The 23,848-nt window shown below is 37.7% G+C and overlaps 2 protein-coding genes across 3 annotated transcripts; one reads left to right on the forward strand and one right to left on the reverse strand.

The window, feature by feature from the left end:
• Positions 1–2,212: 2,212 nt before the first annotated feature.
• LOC133452315 (protein CutA homolog) lies at positions 2,213–5,024 on the forward strand. 2 transcript variants are annotated; one of them, XM_061731557.1, is made up of 7 exons: positions 2,235–2,278; positions 2,754–2,819; positions 2,960–3,108; positions 3,408–3,467; positions 3,602–3,647; positions 4,273–4,322; positions 4,519–5,024. In XM_061731557.1, exons 2-7 carry the CDS (start codon positions 2,757–2,759, stop codon positions 4,616–4,618), a joined length of 468 nt encoding a protein of 155 aa, XP_061587541.1. In that variant the 5' UTR covers positions 2,235–2,278; positions 2,754–2,756; the 3' UTR covers positions 4,619–5,024. The 2 variants fall into 2 exon arrangements, with proteins under 2 accessions (XP_061587550.1, XP_061587541.1); XM_061731566.1 differs by lacking the exon at positions 2,754–2,819 and having other exon boundaries at positions 2,213–2,278; positions 4,519–5,009.
• On the reverse strand, positions 4,910–23,086 carry LOC133452307 (somatostatin receptor type 5-like). Its single transcript, XM_061731546.1, has 3 exons — positions 23,023–23,086; positions 7,711–8,561; positions 4,910–6,629 (listed from the first exon to the last, which is right to left on the reverse strand). Exons 2-3 carry the CDS (start codon positions 8,503–8,505, stop codon positions 5,955–5,957), a joined length of 1,470 nt encoding a protein of 489 aa, XP_061587530.1. The 5' UTR covers positions 8,506–8,561; positions 23,023–23,086; the 3' UTR covers positions 4,910–5,954.
• Between the last annotated feature and the right edge of the window lie 762 nt (positions 23,087–23,848).

The following is a 23,848-nucleotide window of genomic DNA, read 5'->3' on the forward strand; positions in this document are numbered from 1 at the left end:
ATCATTCATTCATTCACTTTCCATGCCGTAATTAAGTTTGCAGATCATGGTGCTTGAGCCTATCCCAGCAGATTGAACCCAGGACAGACCAGCAGTTATAAAGCAAAGAATCATGGATACAAGTGTGTTTTTAAACTGTGGGAGGAAGCCAGAGTAGCAACAGCCCATTCAGGTACAGGGAGAACATGCAGACTCCACACATGAAACCCCTAGACTCAACCCACGAGGGCAAGACTGAAAACCACCACACTACCTACTCTAATATTGCAATAAATGTATAATTTCAGTATTGATCTGAAATGCAGAGTTTAAAGCATTTTAACACTGTAATTATACAGGCATTGTCTTCACACATGAACACTGTACACAATGTTTGTTAGATTTACAGCGAGGGTTAATTTGAAACTTTCTTCAGGGTTGCACAATCACACATGCACCTCACAGCACAAGCCTCTGTGAGATGTGGCCACATTACAGCAAATAGTCCTTAATGGGAAGCTCCTGTAGGGCACACAGAAAAATATGCTGCAACAATTGCATTGCTTTGTATGTTACGAATGCTTAATGAGTCTCCCCATGTATCCTTAATCATCATCGTTTTTGTACTGTTTTGTTTGTAAGACTCCTATGCGATGTGGATGTTCAAACTTTTTCAGTTGTTCGGTGACAAAGATGCATTCATCTGTTACACTTTGAGAAAAAAACAGGCCCAATGTCTGAAATTGAAGTTCAAATTCAGGTTAAAATAGCAAAATGTTGAGGTGAGTTAAGTTTGCACATTACGGATGTTAGGGCCATGATTCACCAGGTTCAAAAGCAAATACAAAGAAAAGATTTTTGCCAAATACAGGGAAGAGGAGACATGAGGTAGTGATTGTGTGAGGATTCAGCATTTCTTTTTATTTTTTATTTTTGTACATGTAAAAAAAAAACACTTAATGAAAAGTTTAAGAAAACAAAACAACAAAACAAAGAATGTCATCCTTTAAAACTTGCTATCTTAATTTACATGTGCCAAAAAAGGAGTAGGAAGAAGTGTAAACTTATTTAGTCCTACCCCCATTCACTGATCATTTAACCTGTATTTATAAATACTCACACTGTACTCACACTGCTAAATAACAGTTATTATTATTATTATACTGTAATTATACTCACACACATACACATACATACATACACATAGTTGAATATTTCTATATATTTGTACACACATGCCCATAGAAATATACTTATTTACGCTATACTGTCTCTATTAACTGTATCTGCTCTATATCTATTTATATATCTACTTACACACACACACACACACACACACACACACACACACACACACACACACACACACACACACACACACACACACACATATATATATATATATATATATATATATATATATATATATATATATATATATATAATGTACGTATATAAAATGGTATATATAATGGTATATATAATGATTATATTGTTTATGATAAGATGTGTGTGTGTATATATATATATATGTTGTATATGTATATTATTTATAATTGCTCTGGTATATCATTTATGTAGAATGCTCAGGTATAATATTGCAATGAAGTGCTGTTATATTTTTATAATGTAATAACAGGTATATTTTTTGAGAAAGTAACACTTGCTGTTATATTTATTTATATTTATTTTTATTTTGTATTCAAGCAAAATTGAAAAAGAAACAAGGGGTAGGATGTCATAAGTTTTTTTTACTTCCTCCTACTCCTTTCCGGGCATGAAGGTTTATTTCCCTTTGACTTGTTTAATGACTGTTTATTTGTATTCTTTTCTGATGTTTTGTGTAATTGTTTTTTCTTTTTTATCTAATGCTCGAAATAAAGATTTCAATCAATCAATCAATCAATCAATCAATCAATCAATCAATCAATCAATCAATCAATCAATCAATGATTGCAGGGCATGGAGGCTGCAATTCCATGAGACAATCTAAATTTCCAAGCTTATAAACTTAACGTAAATGTAAATGACTTTAAAAAAGTGCAAAGGACTTTTTTTCTATGGTGAAATATCCATTTCAATTTATATTGCCAGAAGTTGTCTGGCTTACTTCATGAAATTAGAACTGCTTAACAAGCCATATCTCCTGTTGACAAAACGCTGTATAGACAATAAGTATCTCCAGAAGATGGCAGTAGCGAACTTTTAGTGTTCAGAGTGTCCTAAAGAAGAAGAATACTGCAACTTCCCAGTCCCCAGTGCTTGCTGAGAGAAGGCAGAACCAGGCAGCTGTTGGCAGGTAACGTCACACAAAAAGCTAAGCTTTTCAGCACTTTTGAGCATTTTTTAGACTTTCTCTTACTTTGCACTGGTACTGAAGAAAAAAAGAAACAGCAAATGCTTTTGACGTCACAGCAGCCAACAGATAAATAATTCGTGACAATATTTATGAGGAAAGGGTTGTGCAAAAAAACCTGCTCTAAGATTGAATTTCAGACCTCAGATGTTTCAAGTCAGGTTTAAAACAACGTGCACCGTTATTTATTTCCCCTCTCTTAAAGGAGTGGCTAAATGTCCTGTAGCACTAAATTAAGTATTGACACTAAGAGCTGATTTAAAATAAATAAATACTGCATTCACCAACAGCTGGTAAAGTTTCGTGTCCTAGTACATCTATTAGGATTAAAGCATAGTGGCAGAGAAGCCTAAAGATAGTTTGTTGAAAGGGGATCCCTCTTTTTGTTTTCTAACTAAATATTGTTTGCTTTGTGTAGGCGATGTCTTTTGGACTACCCAGTGTAGCATCACTGCAGGGTGGATCCTTAAAAGCTTTGATTTTAGTATGTATTAAGATACCTCTAACACGACACTTTTATGTCATTTAGGCTACAACTTGTTTTTTATTTCCGTGTCTGATTTAAAATATATTTAGCTTGCATAGTCACCCTGTTTTTTGTCTTTCTCTCCTTTTCCCATCCAGACGGTGCTCCTAAGTGTTTTTATGTTCCAGTTGTTGAGGACTGTTGGACTGAGAGCGTTCTCCATGGCATCTGAGACGTACACATCTGGCACGCACTCTGCAGCTTTCATCACTTGTCCTAATGAAACTGTCGCCAAAGAACTGGCAAGGTGATTTCATCTGCAACTTTATTTGTGTTTACTTTGATTTTTTTTTTTTTTTATTACCGGTTACCTTATTAACTTACTACACAACATACAAAAAAGCTCTAATAATCTTTTCTCAGTAGGCCCCTATGTGTAAATGAGATGTCCTACTATACTGGAAAATCATGATGCCTGCTCATGTAGTAAATTGCATCAGCCTTCCAGACCACTATAGTTTCATGTTTCTGTCAATCCTGCAGTTGACAGTGTTGTTTTCTTAGCTGTACTTTCTGTATCTGATTCATAGTTTCCTTTTTTACCAGGGGTATTGTGGAGAAGAAACTGGCTGCCTGTGTCAACGTTGTCCCAGCAATAACATCCGTGTAAGTTGGACTTAACGCCAGAATTTATTTTCTGTTTTATTCTTTTCTTTCTTTAAATTGTTGTTTAATACTGACTATAAAGGAATAGTTAATTGAATTGTTTTGGCCGTAAATAATCTGAGCTGCTCCTGTAGATATGAATGGCAGGGGAAGATTGAGGAGGATAGTGATGTGATTCTGGTGAGTACTCACTCATTTTTTGTCAAATATAATTGCAGCAAAATAGTTTCTTTTAGCATATGGGAGCTTGAATCTTTTTTTTTTTTTTTTTTTTTTGTGTGTCCGATCTGAAGGAAAGGACAATTCTAGTCTGATATTTCTAGTCTGATGTTTTCAAGTTTCAAGTTTAGTTTATTCATACATAGCCATTAAGATAAATGCATACAATTGAGACCAATTAGACCTCTATAATGGTCCTTTGGCATGTATGAATGGGTCCCCCAAAGTAAGCTATTGAAAGCTTTTGGGAGGGGGCCCAAAGTTCATGAAGGAAAAATGAAATTTACAATGCAATGTGGTACTGGGAGGAATATGAAAACAGTAGACATTACAATATATAATCGAACATACAATCATTCATACAGTCATCCCAATAACTCTGTCATGTAGCAAGGGTATTTTATAAATAGGTAAACAGTAGATTTACTTTTAGATTTCTTTTACAAACGGAGAGAGAACACAGCATCTTCAGATCGTCATCAAGTCTGTTCCAGATCTGAGGCCCTGCAGACAACACTCATACCAGTGCAATGTAAACGCCGTTGTTTACCTATGTTTTTTTGATCCAGTGTTTCTCCCTTTCCAGATGATCAAAACAAGAAGTTCCAAGGTGCCTGCTCTTGCCGAGTATGTCCGGTAAGTTTATTTTTAACCTTTCCAGAGAAAGAGGAAAAAAAAAAAAAGCTTGTACCACCCTCACTCTCCAGAGAACACTGTGTCGAACATTTGCTCCATTAGCTGCTGCCACTCATGCAGTCAAAGTTGCACTTTAATTACGTGCATTTCATGTAGTCTTTGCACTCCACTGATGCCTTGTTGTTTTTCTTCCCAGCTCCAGCCATCCCTACGAAGTGGCTGAGGTCATCAGCTTGCCTATTGACCAGGGCAACCCACCATACCTGAAATGGTTAGGAGACACCGTTCCTGAGTAGGAGTAAAAGGGTGGATGAGGGGATGAATGAATAGATTGGTGGGAAAATAAATCTTAAATAATGGACACACGTGCATCTAATGCTTCAGCAGTTTAAGAAACCCTCTAGGGACTTGCATTCATTTTTGTGTTGTTATCACATGCTAAAAAACAAGATAAAACAATTGGTTTATTGTGTTATTAAAGGAATTTCTAAATACAACTGTCTGCTGGTTTGGATATTCCCCTTGACTGACTTCCCTCCAGTCTGTCTACCTGTACCTGACAGAAATGGTCTGTGTTTTGAGCATGTTTTAAACATTTATTTAGCAGTCATCAGACAACACTTTCTTTTAGTCCTTCACCAAAGTTGCACAAAAAAAGCACATCTTTCTGTTAAGGAAACAATGGCAAGGTAACGGAGATGTAATCCACATTAAGTAATGAAATATAGATATTCATAATGAATCACAAATTACACCAGTACTATTACAACCAACACACTTGAAAATTAATAAATAAAAACATTAAGATATCAGTAATGCTGTTTTGTCTTAATATATCATTTACAATTTAAAGATTATTTACCAGGAAACTGAAAGGACATGCTTCTCCTAATTCATTTCAGACGACACATTTGAAAAACGAGAGCACAGCGACTAAACATCACTATATCTGGAGGCTCACGTCTACTGTATTAATGCACATTTCCCTCTTGTAACGAGGTACTTTAGTGACATGTCCATAGAGACTCAAACAGCTACCAAACACTTGACATTTTTCATTTCGCAGTGGGTTATTAGTTATCTCCCACTGGGACATGACTCATACAATGCATCAACCAGTCCAATGTAAGAAGTGGTCATTTCCTTTAGCATAGCTGCAGTACATAATGATAGTCTTTAATGATACAGTGAGTGAGGCTTCCACAAATGTCATCAGCCTCTGATGACCCTTGGGGCTGTAAAGTCCAAGCTTCTGCTGGATAAAAAGAATCGCGGCCTGTGAAATATTCTTATTCTCAAGGCTGTAAGTGAGAAATTGGCACGAAAAAGCAACTGCAGCAGTAGCTATATAATTATTTTTGCCATTTCCCAAGGCATTGTTTTTCCTGACATTATACATATTTGGATTTCTTCTTTACTAGGTTATTTTCTTGATTAACAACTGCTTTTATGATTTGTTAAAAGTCAAATAATTCACACATCACACCATATACTGAAGCATTAGAACAACTGCAGTCTGTTACATACCTAAAACTGTATTACAGATACATTTTATGGGTTTGACACTAATGTCCAGAAGTCACTCCTAAGACAGAATGCATTTACCAAAATCCACTGAAAATGTAACAACTGTTACAGATAGCTGATATCAAGCACAGTGGTTTTGTACTGGGATTCTTCATGTTGAGAGTTGTCTGCAGCTTTGCAGGGATTAGAAGACACTGCCTCTGGATCAAAATCTGTACCGAGTCCAGGATTGCCCCTCTGTACACCTTGTTTCTTTGTGCACTCTTTCATGCTATTGTGGTGACTTTTTTGTGAAGTTCTGCGTATTTCTCCCATCTCTGAGCCCCCCTCTCCTGCAGTGACGTCCTCCGCCACATCATTTTCACTGCAGTCTTTCATATGTATGTTGGTGATTCCCTCACTTCTTTGGCGTTGAAGCACAATGCCGCCCCACTCCTCTGTTGGCCGCTGTATCTCTGTGCCGGCCCTGTCGTTGTTCTTTACCCTGCGTGAAGTGCGGCACAGGGCCTTTCTGAAGCCTCTCTTGAAGTTGTCAGACAAAAATCCGTAAAGTATGGGGTTGGCACAGCTGTTGGCGTATGAAAGTACAACAACAAAATAGTATAGCCCCCTAAAGTCTCCCGGCAGGACCACAAGGAGGTTGATGATATTGAGAGCATAGAAAGGCAGCCAGCAGAAGATGAACACGGCTACAACCACCACCACCATCTTGGTGATTTTTCTCTCAGACTTCCTGCGTCTAATGGATGAGGTCTGCGTTCGCTTTCCAACACTCCTCACCTTTGAAGAAAAGAAAGTAAAGTTAAAAATCAACATAATGGATCTTTTATCACATGGATACTACATTTTATAATGTAAGTAATTTTATGCATATTAGATAGTGACATATTTTCTTATTTTCTCTATCCTTACATTAAAAAAATGTGTTTTGTAGATTCCTATTAATCTTTGAACATCGACAAGCTAATTTTAATATTTTATCTTCAAGCTCAATATGTTAAAATTCAAAGAAAAATAACTTCAAGGTACCGTAATCTGAAATTAGGTTTTGAGAAAAACTTGAATTTTTCCACAAAGAAAAGCACTTGCATGCACCAACATGTCCATGACCATTCAACAAAGTCATAGTTGGGTCTGATCAAAATGGTTCAGCCAAATATGTGTTCTTTGATTATGAAAAGTTGAATCTATGTACACACACACACACGTAAAAGGTAGGGTAAGCAGTTCTACACAATTTCTACATTGTTTAGTGAAAATCTCACCATTTTCAAGCTGCCAGTTGCATGTATACACATTCCAAAAAAAAAAAAACAGTACAGCAGCTGTAGTAAACATTGCTCCAGCCAATCACTGACAGGGGGAGTTTTTGCTCTTGCAGATTGTTTAGCTTTGGAAAGAGTCTTTCATGATGGGGCACCTCAAAGTAAACAGGAAGAAGGGGGAGGGAGGAGGTAGCATTTGTCTTTTTGTGCGGATATCAACAGGCATCTTTCAAAAATTGCTTACCCTACTTTTAATCTTGGGTACCACTCCGAGTAAGAGGATATAGGTTAATTGGTTGACAAAACTGGTCATAACATGAATGTTATGTTCCTTATATATGAATTAATCATAGAAATGGCATTAACATACAGTTTCTAGATGAAACAACTCCAACTTTAAAAATACCTAATTGTATATATTGAATTGAAATTTTTTATTTCAAACATGAAACAGTAGTGAATACAAAACAAAACAATAATAATCAGTAATAAATAAATGTAAATAAGAAAACAAAACAAAAATATAAATAAAAAAACATGCATTCACCATAATTAACATGCTCGAAAAGGAGTATATGTTCCAGGGAATGTCCTACCTTGATGATGATTAGCAGGTAGCACAAGGAGATAACCAGCAGGGGGCAGAAGAAGCCAACAGTGCATGTGTACACAATGAACGAAGTCTTCCACACTTCTTCTGGTTCAGGCCACACGATGCTGCAGTTCCCATCGTCCTTCAGGACATCTGCAAACACCACCACTGGCAGCACCACCACAAAAGAGCCTGCCCAAACTGTGGCACTGATTGCCTTTGCCACGTGGGGCCGTCGCCACCAGGAGGCCCGGATGGGGTGGACCACGGCCAGGTATCTGTCCACTGACATCACAGTCAGGCAAAAGATGCTGGTGAACTGGTTGAAGGCATCCACCGTCATGACCACGCGGCACATTAGCGAGCCAAAGGGCCAGGAGAGGAGAGCATTCTGTACCGCCAAGAAGGGCAGACCAAGCATAAAAAGCTCATCTGCAATGGCTAAATTGAGAATGTAGATGTTTGTGACCGACTCATTCCTCGTATAATTGACAATAACATGGATGACCAGAGTGTTTCCTATCAAGCCCACAATGCAGACTATCCCATAAATAAGAGGGATAAAGATTCCTGCCAAACCATGGAGGAATCCTGAAGAACTTTTAGTGCAGTTATAGCAGCTGCCGTTAAATACGAACAAATCATTGCTAGGATCTAAGCTGAGAAATGGGTCAGAGGGAGTAGAGAAAAGTGAGGGATGGGAAAAGGGCAAGGCAGAGTTGTTGCTCCAGGTAGCCTTTGGGGCATCCTGAAGATGTAAAGACATCGGGGTGGCCTGGATGAGCGCCATGGAAGTCATTAAATATGATTCATTAGTGGACTTTGTTGAATCCCATCAGTGATGTATCAAAAGCCCTAGAAGAAAAATAAGTTAATTTAGAATATTTAATTCACAAAGGCAATCGAAAATGTTTAATTCGTTTAAAAAGGCAATTGCCTGCGGTTAGGATTAAAGAAGCTTAGATTGCACAAACACAAATATGAGGCAGCCTGGTTCTTTCCAAGGTACAAAATACAACTTTTTACATGTCTAAACCTTTATTTGCACCATGTTTACTTGTAGTTTGTAAAGAATTGATAAGAATTATTTGAGATTTTACCCTGTAGTGCATTGCACGTACACATACACAGAGGTAACAGCTAATCCAGTTGATTAAAATAGCATATTTTAGATAACGGCACCTTTAAAGCTCACTCAGTTATTCAATGTTTCTCATTTAATGAATATGCTGAGGTTGCCAAGCAACAGGCAGAGATGTTGTGCAGAAGTACTGAGTGGTACTCAGCAATTTTAAGGTACTGGCTATGGAGTGCACTGCTCTTGTTTTTGAATATGGCCAACAATCTTTGATGTATACTTATTAATGCTTCCGCGCCCAGCCTCAGCTCCTGCATATATAAGTGTATTCTTTTTCTGAAGTAATGTTAAATAAAGTCAGAAATTAAATGTAGGTTTCATTCTAGAAATGAATAGTTACTACAGACAGAGACCCTGAAACAGATGTTGATAATGTTGCCAATACTCAAAAGTAAAAAAAAACAACAAAAAACACGTTTGCTACCATTTTAGATTTGACCTCAATGGTTTTACGAATACTAAACTCCTCATCAACTGAACGACACTCCTTCCGTCATGACAAAAACAAGCACTCGCTGGAGTAATGTCATAACATATTAATCCCATTAATACAAAACTTGTTTATGAAGCCATCCTGGCTTCTTAATAGCCAGCGTGCCTCACGCAGGCACACCCTCGTTCCTCACAGCAATGGCTAATAATTGCTTCTCTGGTAGGAACAAAATGCACTGACCTATTGAGGAAAATGATCAGAGGCATGTCCTCCACAACCTGATGGCAGAGGAACAAGGGGTTGGGTGGGTGGGGGCAATAGTGACTTAAACTACTGAGAAAAAAAAATGTATATCTTAATGGACAAAATGTTCCCTCAGCTTTCCGATTCCTATTGATATACATGAAACAACCAGAAAAGGGGAAAATAAGTCAGTCTTTTCTTTATGCTTGCTTTATTTTGAACTAAAGGGCAGCTATACCAACTCCTCAAAGTCATCTTAAACACATGCTCAAATATTAAATCTTTCCTCTGAAGCCAAGAGTTAGTGAAATGTATGTTTTCTTCGAGGGATGACTGTAATAGCCAAGCAGAGTTCAAGATGGCAATTACTATATTTAGATGCCAGAGGACACTGTGTTCTGTTTTTTTTAACCAAACAAAACCACACTACAGAGTAATCATTCAAACCACAGAATCCATTAAACATGCAAATATTAGTCTCAATATTAATGTCCAAATATTTTAGTGGTTGATTTGCAATTTTCTAAAAAACAAATGGAATCTAAAACTATTTATTTTAATTAAATCCAGGCAAAACATATATGAAAGAAAGGCTCGAAAGTGCCCTTTTGCCTACTTAAAGTCTCCCTTATACTTCCAACATCCAAATATATGCTCTCAAGCACAGAAAAGTTAAAAGGAAAAAAAAAAAGTCATTTTATGCTTACCTACATCATTTATTTGATGAGGCTTCCACCAAGGGGGCGGGGTGCAGAAATATGGTGAAATCCTAAGTGATTCATTCTCATCAGGAGCTCATCTCAACAGGGTAATGATGCCTTGAGGTGTACAAGAAACCCCTCCACAACCACCACCCCAAATGAGTCATAGTTGGTGGTGGAGCAGGGATGAGGAATGATGATGAGACTCCTGATGGATGTGATGCAGATCAGGACTGCTGATTAGATAAACAGAAGGAGCCATGGACACTGGTCCTGATGAGAAGAGGTGGATGGTGTGGAGGGTTGCATCAATGACAATGAAATTCACAGCAGTGGAGAGAAAATCTGTAAAATGACTGCCTCACTGACAGGCTGAAACAAAATCTAATCCATTTAACAAGAGAGGACGACCCTAAGTCAATAATGGGATGAGTTCAGTGCATCAAGACAGATCTTGTGTGAGAAATGTCACAACATTTCATAAATAGAGAGATGATATATTTGGCAATGTCTGTCGTTTCTGCCAACTGGACAATGTTCTTCACTTGACTGGATGTTGTCCAAAAAGGAAAGCATTACCACCATTTCTTCATTTATTTTTTTCTTTTCTTTTTCCTAATATTCCTGCTACCTGGCTGGTGTGTTTTTGTTTTCCCAAAAATAGCCTGCTGACTGCACGTAGAGGGATAACGCCGACAGCTTCTAAATGCAGATGCTATATTTGGAATAAACATAACCTGTTCGCTTGTTGAAAACAGCAACTGAATATGCCCAACTATTGAGTCAATTTCTCAACTACAGTTGAGCTCCTATATTAAAATATTACATTAAATATGTCCTACAACTTGGATGTGAATACCTCTTAAGTGAAGCTGCAATTCCAGCCCAAATCGTATCACATAAGTGATCCTGGCAATATGTTTTATTGAGCACCTCTGATTCAAAATATAATACTATAGTAAACTCTAAGAAACACTCAATGAATCACAACAATCAATCAGAAAATGCCAAGCAAGCAATGGATCCTAGAAGGTCATAAAACAAAGCAATGACTCCCTGAGGAATAGCCTGGAACATCTTGTATACAATCCAGAAAGAGAGCAAACTGACACCTCAAATGGCTCAATGAACATACAAACAAAACTGAAACTGTGCAGCATCCTTATATTTATATATTTTCCAAATCACATATGTATTTTATTCCCAGTTCAAAGATAGAATTTTCATATAAACCATGGTCAAATAAATCAGAATCAGAATCAAATAAATAGAGAAGTCCCTTACACATATGCAGGCAAAAGGGTACATATTTAGCCGCACACACGCACACACATCCTTATGTCTTCCTGTTTGCAGCAGCCTCCTTTTCTAATCTCTAACAAACACAATAAGAGCAGACAGACAATCTTTCAGCCCAAAATGCATCACCTCTTTTGTCTTCTATTGTGATAAAGCTTCAAGATACATGTCCCCGGAGATGTTGCTATGGTGATTTAAGGTCAAGACTAGGCTTTAAAGACCCTATATAGAACAAATCGGAGCAATAAATAAGAAAGTGAATGAATGCTGACTAAAAAGCCTATTTTTTTCTTTTTTCTTTTTACTTTGTACTTTACATAGAAAATCAAAGACAACACTGAGTATTGCTTGTGAGCGGAAAAGAGCATTTTACTCTTGTCTATACTTGTATGCAAAACTTGTCTTCTGTGCATCTGTTAATTGGAGATACTATGGCTTTAGAGATTTTGGGGAAAAGGTTTTTTGTCATCAGGTTCAATTTATTTAATATTTGCATGTCTACATTTATTAAAACTCATCTATCCATCTATTATTTGTACCTGATCATTCTAATTCAGGATCATTGTAGTTTGTTTAAGTTAAACAAAATAATGATGTGATAGCCTAAGGTTTTCATTAAATCTGGCAAATATCTCTTTTATGTATCACAGATGAAGAAACAACAGATACAATTTTTGGGGAAAAAAAATGTTTGAAAATGTTTTGCTACATACAACAATATATACTTCATCCATCCATCTTCTATGGGCGTCTGCTGGAGTCTATCCCAGCTCATTGCAGGCGAGAGGCAGGGGTTACACCCTGGACAGTTGCCAGTCTATCGCAGGGCCACATATACAGACAGACAACCATGCATACTCACACTCACACCTACAGGCATTCAAATCATCAATGAACCTAGTATGCATGTTTTTGGACCGTGGGTGGAAGCAGGTGTACCCACACAGAAAGACTCCTGCCGTCGGAACCTTCTTGCTGTAAGGCCACTACGCCACATTGGTGGCTCTACTGGCCTTACAAATTATATATTTAAGCTAGTCTAACAAACCAAAGATATTTTAATGATGTATTCACTTGAAACAAAAAAAAACCCACCAAATCTCAACTTAGAAGCTCTGGCAATTGATAATCAATGGACTAATCTTGGTGATTTATAACTGCCAACCATGTCTTCTAGTTCATCACTAAGTTGTCACATTTGACCATTGTTTCATGGCAAATTGCTACAGCTCATCCCAATTGTGCGGTTTTGGGACATAGACGTAACCTTGAGCTTCCTCAACAGATTCTTAATGGGACTGAGATGTGGGCTCTTTAGGAGCTACTCCAGGGCCTTAATCTTGGTGTTCTTCAAAGAGTATTGGACAGAGATGTATGTTTTGGGTCATGCACCTAAATAAAATTCAAGTACACAGGATATGGCTGAAACGGCAAACCCCCACAGCTCCCTTCATACTGTTTCATTTGGAGAAATGTGTATTTGTAGGTTGACAGTGTCTCCCTCCCCATTCACCAAACACATACTGTCTCCAAACAGACCAAGTTTGGGGACATGCATGCACGTTTTGGAAAAAAAATGCACTTTTGACCACAGCAAGGCACTTCTAAACCAGAATTTTACGAAAACTATCTCCATATCTCCATTAAATCTTAATGTATTGTCAAGTGACAAATGCTGATTTATTGCTCAGGTAAAGGTGTGGAAGCATAAATCCCTTGGAGGCTAATAATCTTGACCACCTCAATTTTCACAATGTTTTGTTTAAAGAAAATTATATTTGTCATATATTCAAATAATTACCAAGTGGGGGACAAATACATATATTTATCTGTAGTTCTTAGACTAAACCTGTGCGTATGCACGAAAACAGATACGTGCATATTGTTTTTGCCAGCTTCTTAAAACATGATACTGTACAACACCTGAAGTCGTAATCTCGGTCGATGCTGAAAAGGCATTCGATAGGGTTGAATGAGACTATTTATTTACTGTACTGAAGAAGTTTGGGCTTGGGAATGGGTTCATTTCTTGGATACGTCTCCTTTACACGTCTCCACAAGCAAGCATTTCCACTAATGGAATTCGGTCCAATTTTTTTACTCTAGCCCGTGGCACCAGACAGGGGTGTCCCCTCTCTCCCCTATTATTCGCACTAGCTATAGAGCTTCTGTCAATCTTTCTGAGGTCCTCCCCCATTTTTACTGGGATCTCCCAATTGGGACATAATATAAGCTTTACTTTACGCTGATGACTTATTGTTATATGTCTCGGATCCTTTCCTCTTCCTTCAATTTTATCTGCTTTCCAGAGATTTGGGTCATTCTACTTTCTCATTCTACACTAACCAACTGCTTTATCCACAGCAGTTTGGTTTAAGACAAAAATACTCGACAGAATCAGCTAATTGTTATCTGCTGGAGAAAATCAAAACTTCCCTGGATAAAGGAAATGTTGTAGGGGCAGTGTTGGATTTAAAAAAGGCCTTTGATACTGTTAACCACAGTGTCCTACTCAATAAAGGTAAGCAATTCAAATTGTCACCTCAAGCTCTGAAATGGCTTAAATCATATCTGGAGGGTAGACATGTGTTAGGGTCAATGGGGTGAAGTCCAGTATGTTGGCAAACAGCATGGGTGTACCACAGGGATCCGTGCTTGGTCCATTGCTGTTCACTATGTACATTAATGACCTGCCGACCTGCTGCCCAAGTGTCAACTGCCAGATGTATGCTGATGACACCATCATCTATGTGTCCACTAAAACACCCAGCCTGGCTGGCGAGCACTTGACACGGGCTTTATCAAACATCTCGGCATGGCTTGAGTTATCCCACCTAAGTCTTAATGTAAAAAAAATGGTGTCCATCTGTTTCTCCATACGTAACAGGCCTGATCATGAAGTATTTCAGGTCAGGATTAAGGAGGAAATCACTGAAGTAGTGAATGAGGTGAAGTACTTAGGTATAATCCTAGACAAACATTTGAAATACCGTCAGGTTAAGTACATCTGTAACAATGTCAAACCAAATCTTAACTGTTTTCGTTTTATCAGAAGGAACCTGTCTCACCAAGCTGCTAAACTATACATGCATGCTATGATTCTTTCTCATTTATCATACTGCATCACATCATGGTCACAGGCTTCCACAACCACTATGAAACCTATAGTCTCTATATACAAGCAAGCAATAAAAATCATGGACCAAATACCAATGAAATGGCATCACTGCCGCATCTTAAGGAAACACAACCTCCTCACTTTTGAAAATTTTATTAACCTCAGTATTTTAATTTTTCTTTAAATGTTTAAATAATCATGTGTCAACACTGTTCTCTGACGTGGCCATTAGGCGTCACAGCTCTCACAGAGCGACCACACGAGCATCCACTAGTGGTGACTGTCTCATCCCACAATGCAAGACTTATTTCTGCCAGTCTGCTCTCTCTGTAAAGAGGGCAAAACTTTGGAACTCTCTACCCACTGAGTTAAAATTAGAGACCAATACAAAACCTTTTAACAAAGAACTCAAACAGTGGTTAAAATCTAATCAGCAGTGTAGACATGAATAGTTCTTAATTTGTTGACTGCTTGCTTTGTTGTCTTTTTATGTTTCTAATTGAAAATTGTTTGTATTTCTTTGATTTCCTTTCCAATTGTTTTGTTGTTTTTTTTTTTCATTTTTCATTTATTTATTTTATTATTTTCATTTTATTTTTTTCCCATTCTTGTTATCTTAATATTTTATTGCTCTCTATTTTTTTCAAAAGCTGCCTATGGACAAGTGTTGCGAATTAGCACTTGTGCTAAAACACTAAACAATGCATCTGGTTTGTCCAATGTAATTGCTATGTCCATATCAAATAAACATAAATAATATTAATTCTCAGGCTATAAAGTGAATGTCTCTAAAGTGAATGCTATTCTATCAATGCTTCAGCATCACAGCTCATACAGTCAGATATCCCTTTTAAGATGAGTCCTTCTGGCTTTAGGTATCTTGGGATCAACGTGACCAGAACGTTAAGCTCTCTTTTTTCTGCTAATTTCTCACCTTTAATGTCTACAATTAAATCTGACCTCCATAGATGGAAAAGCTTACCTCTTTCGTTAATTGGAAGAATTAACACAGTTAAAATGAACATTTTGCCCAAATTTCTATTTTTGTTCCATTGTCTTCCACTTTTCTTACCAAAACACTTTTTAAAAATAATTGATTAAACTATTTCTGACTTCTTATGGTGTGGGAAGGCTCCTAGAATCCGCAAATCCACACTTCAGAGATGTAAATTAAATGGCGGACTGGCACTTCCGAATTTTCCACTGTATTATTGGGCAGCACATATTCAAAAAATGTATTTTTGGTTCAACTCGGTGAATATGCCATGGTGTAAATTGGAGGCACAGTCATGCGTTTCATCCTCCTTACCTGCTCTACTTACTTAATCTATTCCATCCAACCTCTCTGGTTTTACAAATAATCAAGTGGTTAACTCCACACTTAAAATTTGGTATCAATTTAGGAAACACTTCAAATTTAAGTCAGCATCTACTTTAGCTCCATTACTGAACAATCATTTATTTCGACCTCTGCTTACAGATTCAACCTTTCTCATATGGCATAATAAAGGCCTGAAATGTTTTGAAGATCTTTACAAGGATGGTATCTTTCGCAGCTTTACAGATCTGTCAGGAGAATTTCATCTCCCACCTTCTCATCTCTTTCGATACTTTCAAATTAGACACTGCGCTAAAGCTTTGTTTCCAGTTTTTCCCACCTCTCTGCCGACTCTACAGTGGGAGGTGCTTTTAAACCACGATCCACTTAAAAAATCACTGATCTCCAAAGTTTACAATGACCTTCTGTCTTTCGATCTCTCTCCAGTTACTAAAGTTAGGGCTGCCTGGGAAGATGAACTGGATCTAAACTTGGAGGATGACTGGTGGGACACTGCTCTTAAAAAAATGTACACAAGTTCATCCTGCACTCGTCTTACACGTATACAGTTTAAAGTACTGTTTAGAGTCCACTTTTCTAAAGCTCGACTCTCACAGATCTATCCCAGTATCACTGACAAATGCGACAAATGTCATGCCTCATCCTGCAATTTAACTCATATGTTCTATTCTTAATCTTGCCCACTACTTTTCTCGCTTTTGGTTGAATTATTTTGACACCATGTCGAAAATACTTTCAGTGAATATAAAAGTCTCCCCCCATGTTGCCATATTCGGGCTCCCAGAGGACCATGGCCGATTTACTTCAACTCAAATAGACATTTTGGCTTTTACTTCCTTACTGGCAAGACGCCACCTTCTTCTCCACTGGAAGTCGACTAAGGCTCCTTCTAGTACCCAGTGGCTCAACGACACCATGTTCTTTTTCTGAAGCTGGAAAAGATCAGATATTCAGTGATAGGTAGCTGTAACAAATTTTATAATAAGTGGCTTCCCTTTCTTACATTCTTCCACTCTCTCCAGTCCCTGCCTCCTGATTGACGGATCCCCCCTCACTCTCTTCTCTCTTTTCTCTCTTTCTTCCTCCTTTTTATCTATTTATTTACTTTTCCTCTGTTTTTTTTTGTTTTGCTTTGGTGTTTTTTTTCCCTTTTTATTCATATTTTTTTTTTAATTTATACTGTGTAGCTTTAATACTTAAATATTACTTAAAATAATTTTCAGTTATTTATCATTATTTTCCGTTGAATTGTCTATCCATCCATCCATCCATTGTCCGCCGCTTATCCGTTCCCGGGTCGCGGGGGCAGCAGTCTCAACAGAGATGCTCAGACCTCCTTCACTCCAGACACTTCCTCCAGCTATTCCCAGGGGAGTCCGAGGCGTTCCCAGGCCAGCCGAGAGACATAGTCTCTCCAGCGTGTACTGGGTCTTCCCTGGGGTCTCCTCCCGGTGGGACATGCCTGGCTATGAATGGGAGTAGACACCCCCTTTGACTTATAAGAAATAAAATAAAACGACATCAACACCAAAAAGTCATGTGAAACAAAAGCAAAAAGTGTCAATTTACTGACAGTGAATTTGAGCTAATCAGTAGTAGTGTTAACACCATTTGTTTTATTTGGAAGTTTTGCTTGAGAAATTGTGGAACAGAAAAGTGCTATAAGAAAGTTTTTAAAAGTAATAAACCATCAGCTATGTAAGTTCTGAACAATAGACACAGCTTGCAGAGGAAACTGAAAAATAAGAAGTCAGATTGTGAATAGCTAATTATAAAACCAAATTGTAAGTAAACAACTGGAGGGCAAGGTCAGTGAAATTGCTTTTGTTTAATGATAAATTCTGTCAGCGCCTTTTTTTTTCTCTTCCATTTTCCTGTTGCCATTTAAGGCTTAATTTGCACTAAAAATATATGTCTGTGTGGTTAGTGTGAAGAATGAATGTGTCCACATTCCCACTACTTATTCTTCGTTTACTCATTTGTATGTTGGAAAGGTATATGGGATGTTCCCTAATGAAATATACATGTGTAATAAAGCAAATGGGAAGTGCACATGGGGCTTGTAGGCATAACTCAGAAGAAACTAATAAGTTAAGAGCTGAAATCCTGACATACTGCTGGTGTAATTCCACCATGCACTTCAACAGAAGGAAGACTCCAGTCTTACAGATTAGTCCTCACTGCCTTCACTGAGCCTGGGTGGATTTTAAGGTCTTCCAAATTTCATGTCAAAACTTGATTTGATACGCAAAGTGAATGAGGTTGTGTCAGTTTATAATCGGCACTTAATTCCACAGATATGAAGAGGGGATGGAACCCAGTTTGATGGAAGCCACAACATTTTCTAAGATTCAAGATTTGTTTGAAGAAATGTGAGTTTGAACGAGTTAGGTGTGAGCTCTAGTCAGATGAGAAGTCTTCTGCAGCCCAGATGCTCAGTCGCGCAGACACACTGATTTTGTTCACGCAGTGCACTGCCACTCACACGAGACAGTTTACATCTTTAAAATTTCTTCTAACACATCCGTAACATACTATTGATTATTCTGATAATGCACTTACACTGGAAGTCTTTTATTGAAAGAGGTACTGGTGAAGTGGCAAAAATTTTGAATAATGGATACAAATGTTACTAATGCATTTGATTTCTCTTTTTTTTATGTATAGGGAGTGTGCCTTGTAAAGAGGGAATTTTAAGTTTTTCTGAAACAAATGAGAAACGGGGACTGAAAGAATCCACTCCCATAGAAACATTCCTTTCCTTATTTTTCGTGATGTTACAACTGTGTTTCTACAGGAATTGCACATTTTCAGTCCCGAAATAGCACAACCGAGGCACCATTGAGCTTTAACCTGTCAAATTTCTGGTGGCAATTAACCCCTCACACGGATAAAGAAGCCTGTCAAAGACAAAAAGCATGCCTTTGAATTAATTTCAAAAGCTCTATTTTATGCTGACAGTAATATTGATTCTGTGTGCTCTATACAAGCCCTTTTCATGATTACATGGGTGATACTGGGGCCAAAGAGATGCTTCCTCCTCACTGCAATTTCTATTGATGTCCGGGTAACATTTCATAAATGTTCAGGCCACAGATTAGTACAAACAACCTGTGGAAGTGACTGAGATATCACAAGGTCAATGTTAAAACAAAAGCTTGTCTGAGGAATATTTAGTTTGGTAAAATATATTCACGCTTATTACTGAAAGGTCCATTAAATGCATTTTAGAGCCTTCCATCCATTTTCTATATCCTCCTTCTGTTCTGGGTCACAAGGGGCGGGAGCATCTCTCAATTGGCAAACAACATGCTACACTTACAAACAATTAAGAGCCAACAATTACTCCAACCAACTGTGGTATAAAGCTGAAATACCTGAAAAAACACAAAAAAACCCCAATAATCAAATATTGCTTCAAAATACATTGAGGCTGTTGTTACTGTTATTTTGATAGTTGAATAGAACCAACTCCATTGCGCTGCTTTAAACAGCAAAAGCACGTTTTTTATCAGCATATCCAAGATGGAATAAAAATAGTGACTCTAGAATGTACAGTCACTGGGTTATATTTGGTCTGTTATGATTGGTCATCAATCAAAACATCATGAAATATACTGAATGTTCTGACGCTGAAGGAAACAATAGCTTATTTAGAAATACCTTGCACTTATAAGTTACTCATTGGGAAGCCGGCAACTTCACTCATTTTGACAAGCATACGCTTCTATTTCATCACGTTAGTGGTTCGTGTGCATATTCCATGAAACTAGGTTTAAAAAGAAAAAGAAAACAAAATTTAGCTTTTAGCTTTTCCCCATGGTTCCAGTGTTTTTCCAACAAGTTGTATTGAAATAAATGTCCTCCTATTGAACACAATGTGATATAGCTCATATATCTATGACCATCAGAGCCTGGGCAGCCATCTTAAGTTTTTTTCTTTTTAATAGGAAAATGATTCTGTTCGGTTCCTCTTTTTGCACCTTTTTTACTTCCAGGTTCCAGTACCAATGGAAAAGGAAGAAACTGGATCTTTTCAGTTTTGTCGTAAAAACATGTTGATTCACTGTGTTATTAGCAATTTTCCAGCCATCTTGGTTGTTTTAAACTGTGGCTTTTGAATGCTCTTGCATGAGTTACTGCATAAAGCCCTACTCCACCCCCTTCTGCTTGAATCAGTATGTTCTGTACCATAAAATTGTACAAATAGTTGGTTGCTTCCTTAAACGCGATAGCATGATGATTACGGATGAGGAAGTGATAGTGGCTAGCCATTGGCTGAGCAGATGTTTACTCAATCATGTTAGAAAAAAATTAATGAATTGCTTTATATGTATTCTCCTGGTGTGGTAAAAAAAGGATAATTGCCCCATTTGTGTTTTAAATCAAAGGGTAAAGATACATTTTTCTGTATTCAGGCTGTAAATAAGTGTAATTTCTACTCCGAAGTTGGACATTTTAACATGGCAGTCATTGAAGATTGACTTGCTTTTGCAGCCAGCATCTAGTGGCCAGTCGAGGAACTGCAATTAATCTTAGCTCTACATAAGACTCAACCCAGGAGTTGGTTGCTTGGTGTTTGTTCTGTACTGGTGGAAATGGCAGTGAATGGAAGTGGCACTAGAGCCATTTCATCAGAGGGAATACGTCAAAGTGAACAGATAGGGCTGGCCAGGCCATTGACAAATTGGAAAGATTGCCTACTTGCATAATGCAACCAAAATTTGGTTAGAATTTTATTCCCCAATTAGATCATCATTTATAAAATGAGCATCAAGATTGTGCATGATGTAAAACAAACCACTTAGTCCAATAGAATAATGTTTAGTGAGCACGATGAAACTGGAGAAATGTTTCCGCCTCACAGACTTACGTGTACAGCTGTAGGTTTTTATCCATTGCGCTCAACTAAGAAGAAGAGAGCAGAGTGCTCACTGTGAAGAGATAATCACAGCTGTCAGTTGTTTCAGTGTTTTGGCTAATACGTGTTTATGTTGGGTAGTCTGAATCATTATTGAAAGAGAACAGCGGTGTTATAATGAATGTGTGCTTGTGTGATTATTTAGCTGACAGATGATAGACAAGAGTGTTTTCTTTCTTTTCTTTTTTTCTTAAGCAATTTCTCTCCAGAGCATGAGATTATGGGTGTAATACAGATACACTATCATCAGATAGGCTGTCCATCAGCCTTAACTCTCAAGGGATCTACTTCTTTTGCTGCTGTACTTTAATAAGGTTTTGATCCAGTCTTCATCACGGCCTTCATCATCACAAAGACTGACAGAGCTCAACAAATTGGCTTGTGTCTGATCAATACTCCCACCAGCTAAAAGAACAATAGAGTAGACACTGTCAAAGAGAGGCTATGAATGGAGTTATCTTCAAAAAACACACTTGTGCACAGAAACAAATATGGGTGCTCGCATTTGCACATTCCAATGCGTCATTTAAGTGTCTGATTAAGTTGAGGGGGAGTAATTAAAGGTTAGTAAGTGAATAAACCAAACAAATAGGAGACATTGCCATATCTATGGCTTACATAAAGTACATTTTTATAAAGGTACACAGCACTCTTACTCGACACAATAATAGCAATTATTTCCTCTAATCATTGCACATACACAATGCAAATTAATGCCAAATAGACTGGATGAATAAATTGGCTGAGAAGCTTTCAAAGCTAGAAAGATGTGGACCAAATTAATTTTTTTAATTAATTAAAAGACAGCCATCTCCCCTGATCAATAGTGAGAGAAGAGAGAAACTTCGGTCATGCTTGTGAAATGGGTCTAGTACCCCTGTCAGAACCCCTGTCATTCATGGCCATTACCACCGGTACAAAACATACCAAACTGATCCCAACGGGAAGGGGGCGGGCTTTTTGTGATGACTCCTAAAGTCGCATCAAAGAGCCACTTTTTAAACAAACAGGATGGTTTCAGGATGGCAAGTAACACCTTGGATCAATACGTTTTTACTGCAAAACCAGCAAAAGCCGGATACAACTGTTCCCACTTCCCTGCACAAAAGTCTGGTTGTTGCTTGGCTTATGTCACATGCTTCATTTCTTTGAGCGGACGTGTGCCTGTCCAGTGGTGTCCAGAGGCAGTTCTTACCCATCCATTGGTACTGTCTCCTGGAGATCAATGACAAATTCAGGGAAACCAGAGTCTTTGTATTCAAGAAGAAAACCATTAAGACAGCGGGCCAGGCTAAACTTACTGTAAGCAACAGGTAGAAACTAAAAGTGATGAGAGTGGTCTAGAAAACACTAGACGTACATTTGGGTTCTTTGGGGGTTTCACGGTGCAACTTCTCTTTCCTTCCTTTTCTCAATCTTTTTTTCATCCCTCCCCTCCCTCTGTCCTCAACCTCTTCCAGATGTCCTCTTTATTTATTTATTTTTTGTTTGGTTGTTTCATCCCCCCTTCTTCCTCTTACAAATCATCTTCTCAATTTTCCTTTAGACATCTAAGAAAAATACTTTAATCTTTTCATTATTAATATCAATAGATAATAACCTTTATTTCTATAAACGATTTCAAAACACAATTACAAGTGGCCAAATTAAAATCTACAAAGCAGGCGCACACCAACAAAATTGAATAGATCCGTCTCGTTTTCCCTCTGGCCACTGCTCCATATGACTTGTCTGTGGTTCCATCTTTATGGGCTCTATATTGCACACGTTGCTAATTAGTAATACATTATTAAAAACAAAGCTATGAGTAAAAAAAACAAACAAATGAAGACAATTGTTGAAATCTATGAATACAGCGACTAAACAGCATGCCTTTAAGCTGTTATTGCAATTTTTGGGAAGTTTATTTTAATCGGATGTGTAGTTTACTATTGAACAATACGGAAAATCAAACGAAATATCCGGGGGTAAATTAATCCAGAAATTTGAACGCTCGGTTTTTGAGAGCGGCCGTCATTTGACAGTCGAAACTGTCACGCAAATAACCCGCAGAACCCGGAGATCAAGAGTATAGACAGCGAAAAAAGAAAAAGAAAAGAAGAAAAAGAAAAAAATATAACCTACCGTCCAGTTAGTGAAGGGTTCTTTTTTTTTTTTTTTTTTTGGGAAGTTGGAGTTCAGTTGAGAAAGGTTTGAACAGAAGCAGAAAATGTGTCGCTTTCATCAGGGATGTTGGTGAGTGAGCTGAGAGGACAGCCTCCTCCCAGAGCGCAGCCACGCTCTCAGTTTACACTGGCACGTTTACCCAGCAGAGAGGAGCAAAGGATCATTTGACACCCATGACCAGGGCAGGGTCTGCAACGTCTGCAACCCACAATGTTGAAAGAGCCATATTGGACCAAAAACACAACAAAAAAAAAAAAAATATGCCTGAAGCCGCAAAAAATGAAAAGTCTTGTGTATAAAGCCTGAATTATGCTCTGCGTTAAATCGACGCAGAGGGTACGCCGTAGGCTCTGCGTTGGTGTAACGCGGGACCATAAATCAGCCTTAAGACTTAGAACGAAGGCAACACATGCTGCATTTATCTATATTAGTTATAACTGCGGGAAGATTTTTTTTTCATTATGCACTTTGAGAAAAAAGCCGTAATGTCGAGGAAAAAAGTCAAAATTTCGAGAAACAAGTCGAAATGTTGAGAAAAAAGTCTAAATGTCAAGAAAAAAGTCGAATGTCGAGAAAAAAGTCGAAATGTGGAGGAAATAGTACAAATTTCGTGAAAAAAGTCGAAATGTTGAGAAAAAAAAGTCGAAATGTCGAGAAAAAAGTCAAAATATCGAGAAAAAAGTCAAAATGTAGAGATTAAAAAGGAAAGGAAAAAAGAAAAAGAAGGAAAAAAAGAAGAGAAAAAAGGAAAAAAAGAAGAAAAAAGAAAAAAAAAGGTCAAACA

Source organism: Cololabis saira, chromosome 1 (genome assembly GCF_033807715.1).
Source record: "Cololabis saira isolate AMF1-May2022 chromosome 1, fColSai1.1, whole genome shotgun sequence".
NCBI classification, from domain to species: domain Eukaryota; kingdom Metazoa; phylum Chordata; class Actinopteri; order Beloniformes; family Belonidae; genus Cololabis; species Cololabis saira.

Coding starts and splice junctions, on each gene's coding strand:
- LOC133452315 (XM_061731557.1), top strand. CDS start 2,757: ATGTCTTTTGGACTACCCAGTGTAGCATCACTGCAGGGTGGATCCTTA. Junction 3,109..3,407: donor GTCGCCAAAGAACTGGCAAG/GTGATTTCATCT, acceptor CTTTTTTACCAG/GGGTATTGTGGAGAAGAAAC. Junction 3,648..4,272: donor AGGATAGTGATGTGATTCTG/GTGAGTACTCAC, acceptor CTCCCTTTCCAG/ATGATCAAAACAAGAAGTTC.
- LOC133452307 (XM_061731546.1), bottom strand. CDS start 8,505: ATGACTTCCATGGCGCTCATCCAGGCCACCCCGATGTCTTTACATCTT. Junction 6,630..7,710: donor ACCTGCTAATCATCATCAAG/GTAGGACATTCC, acceptor TTTTCTTCAAAG/GTGAGGAGTGTTGGAAAGCG.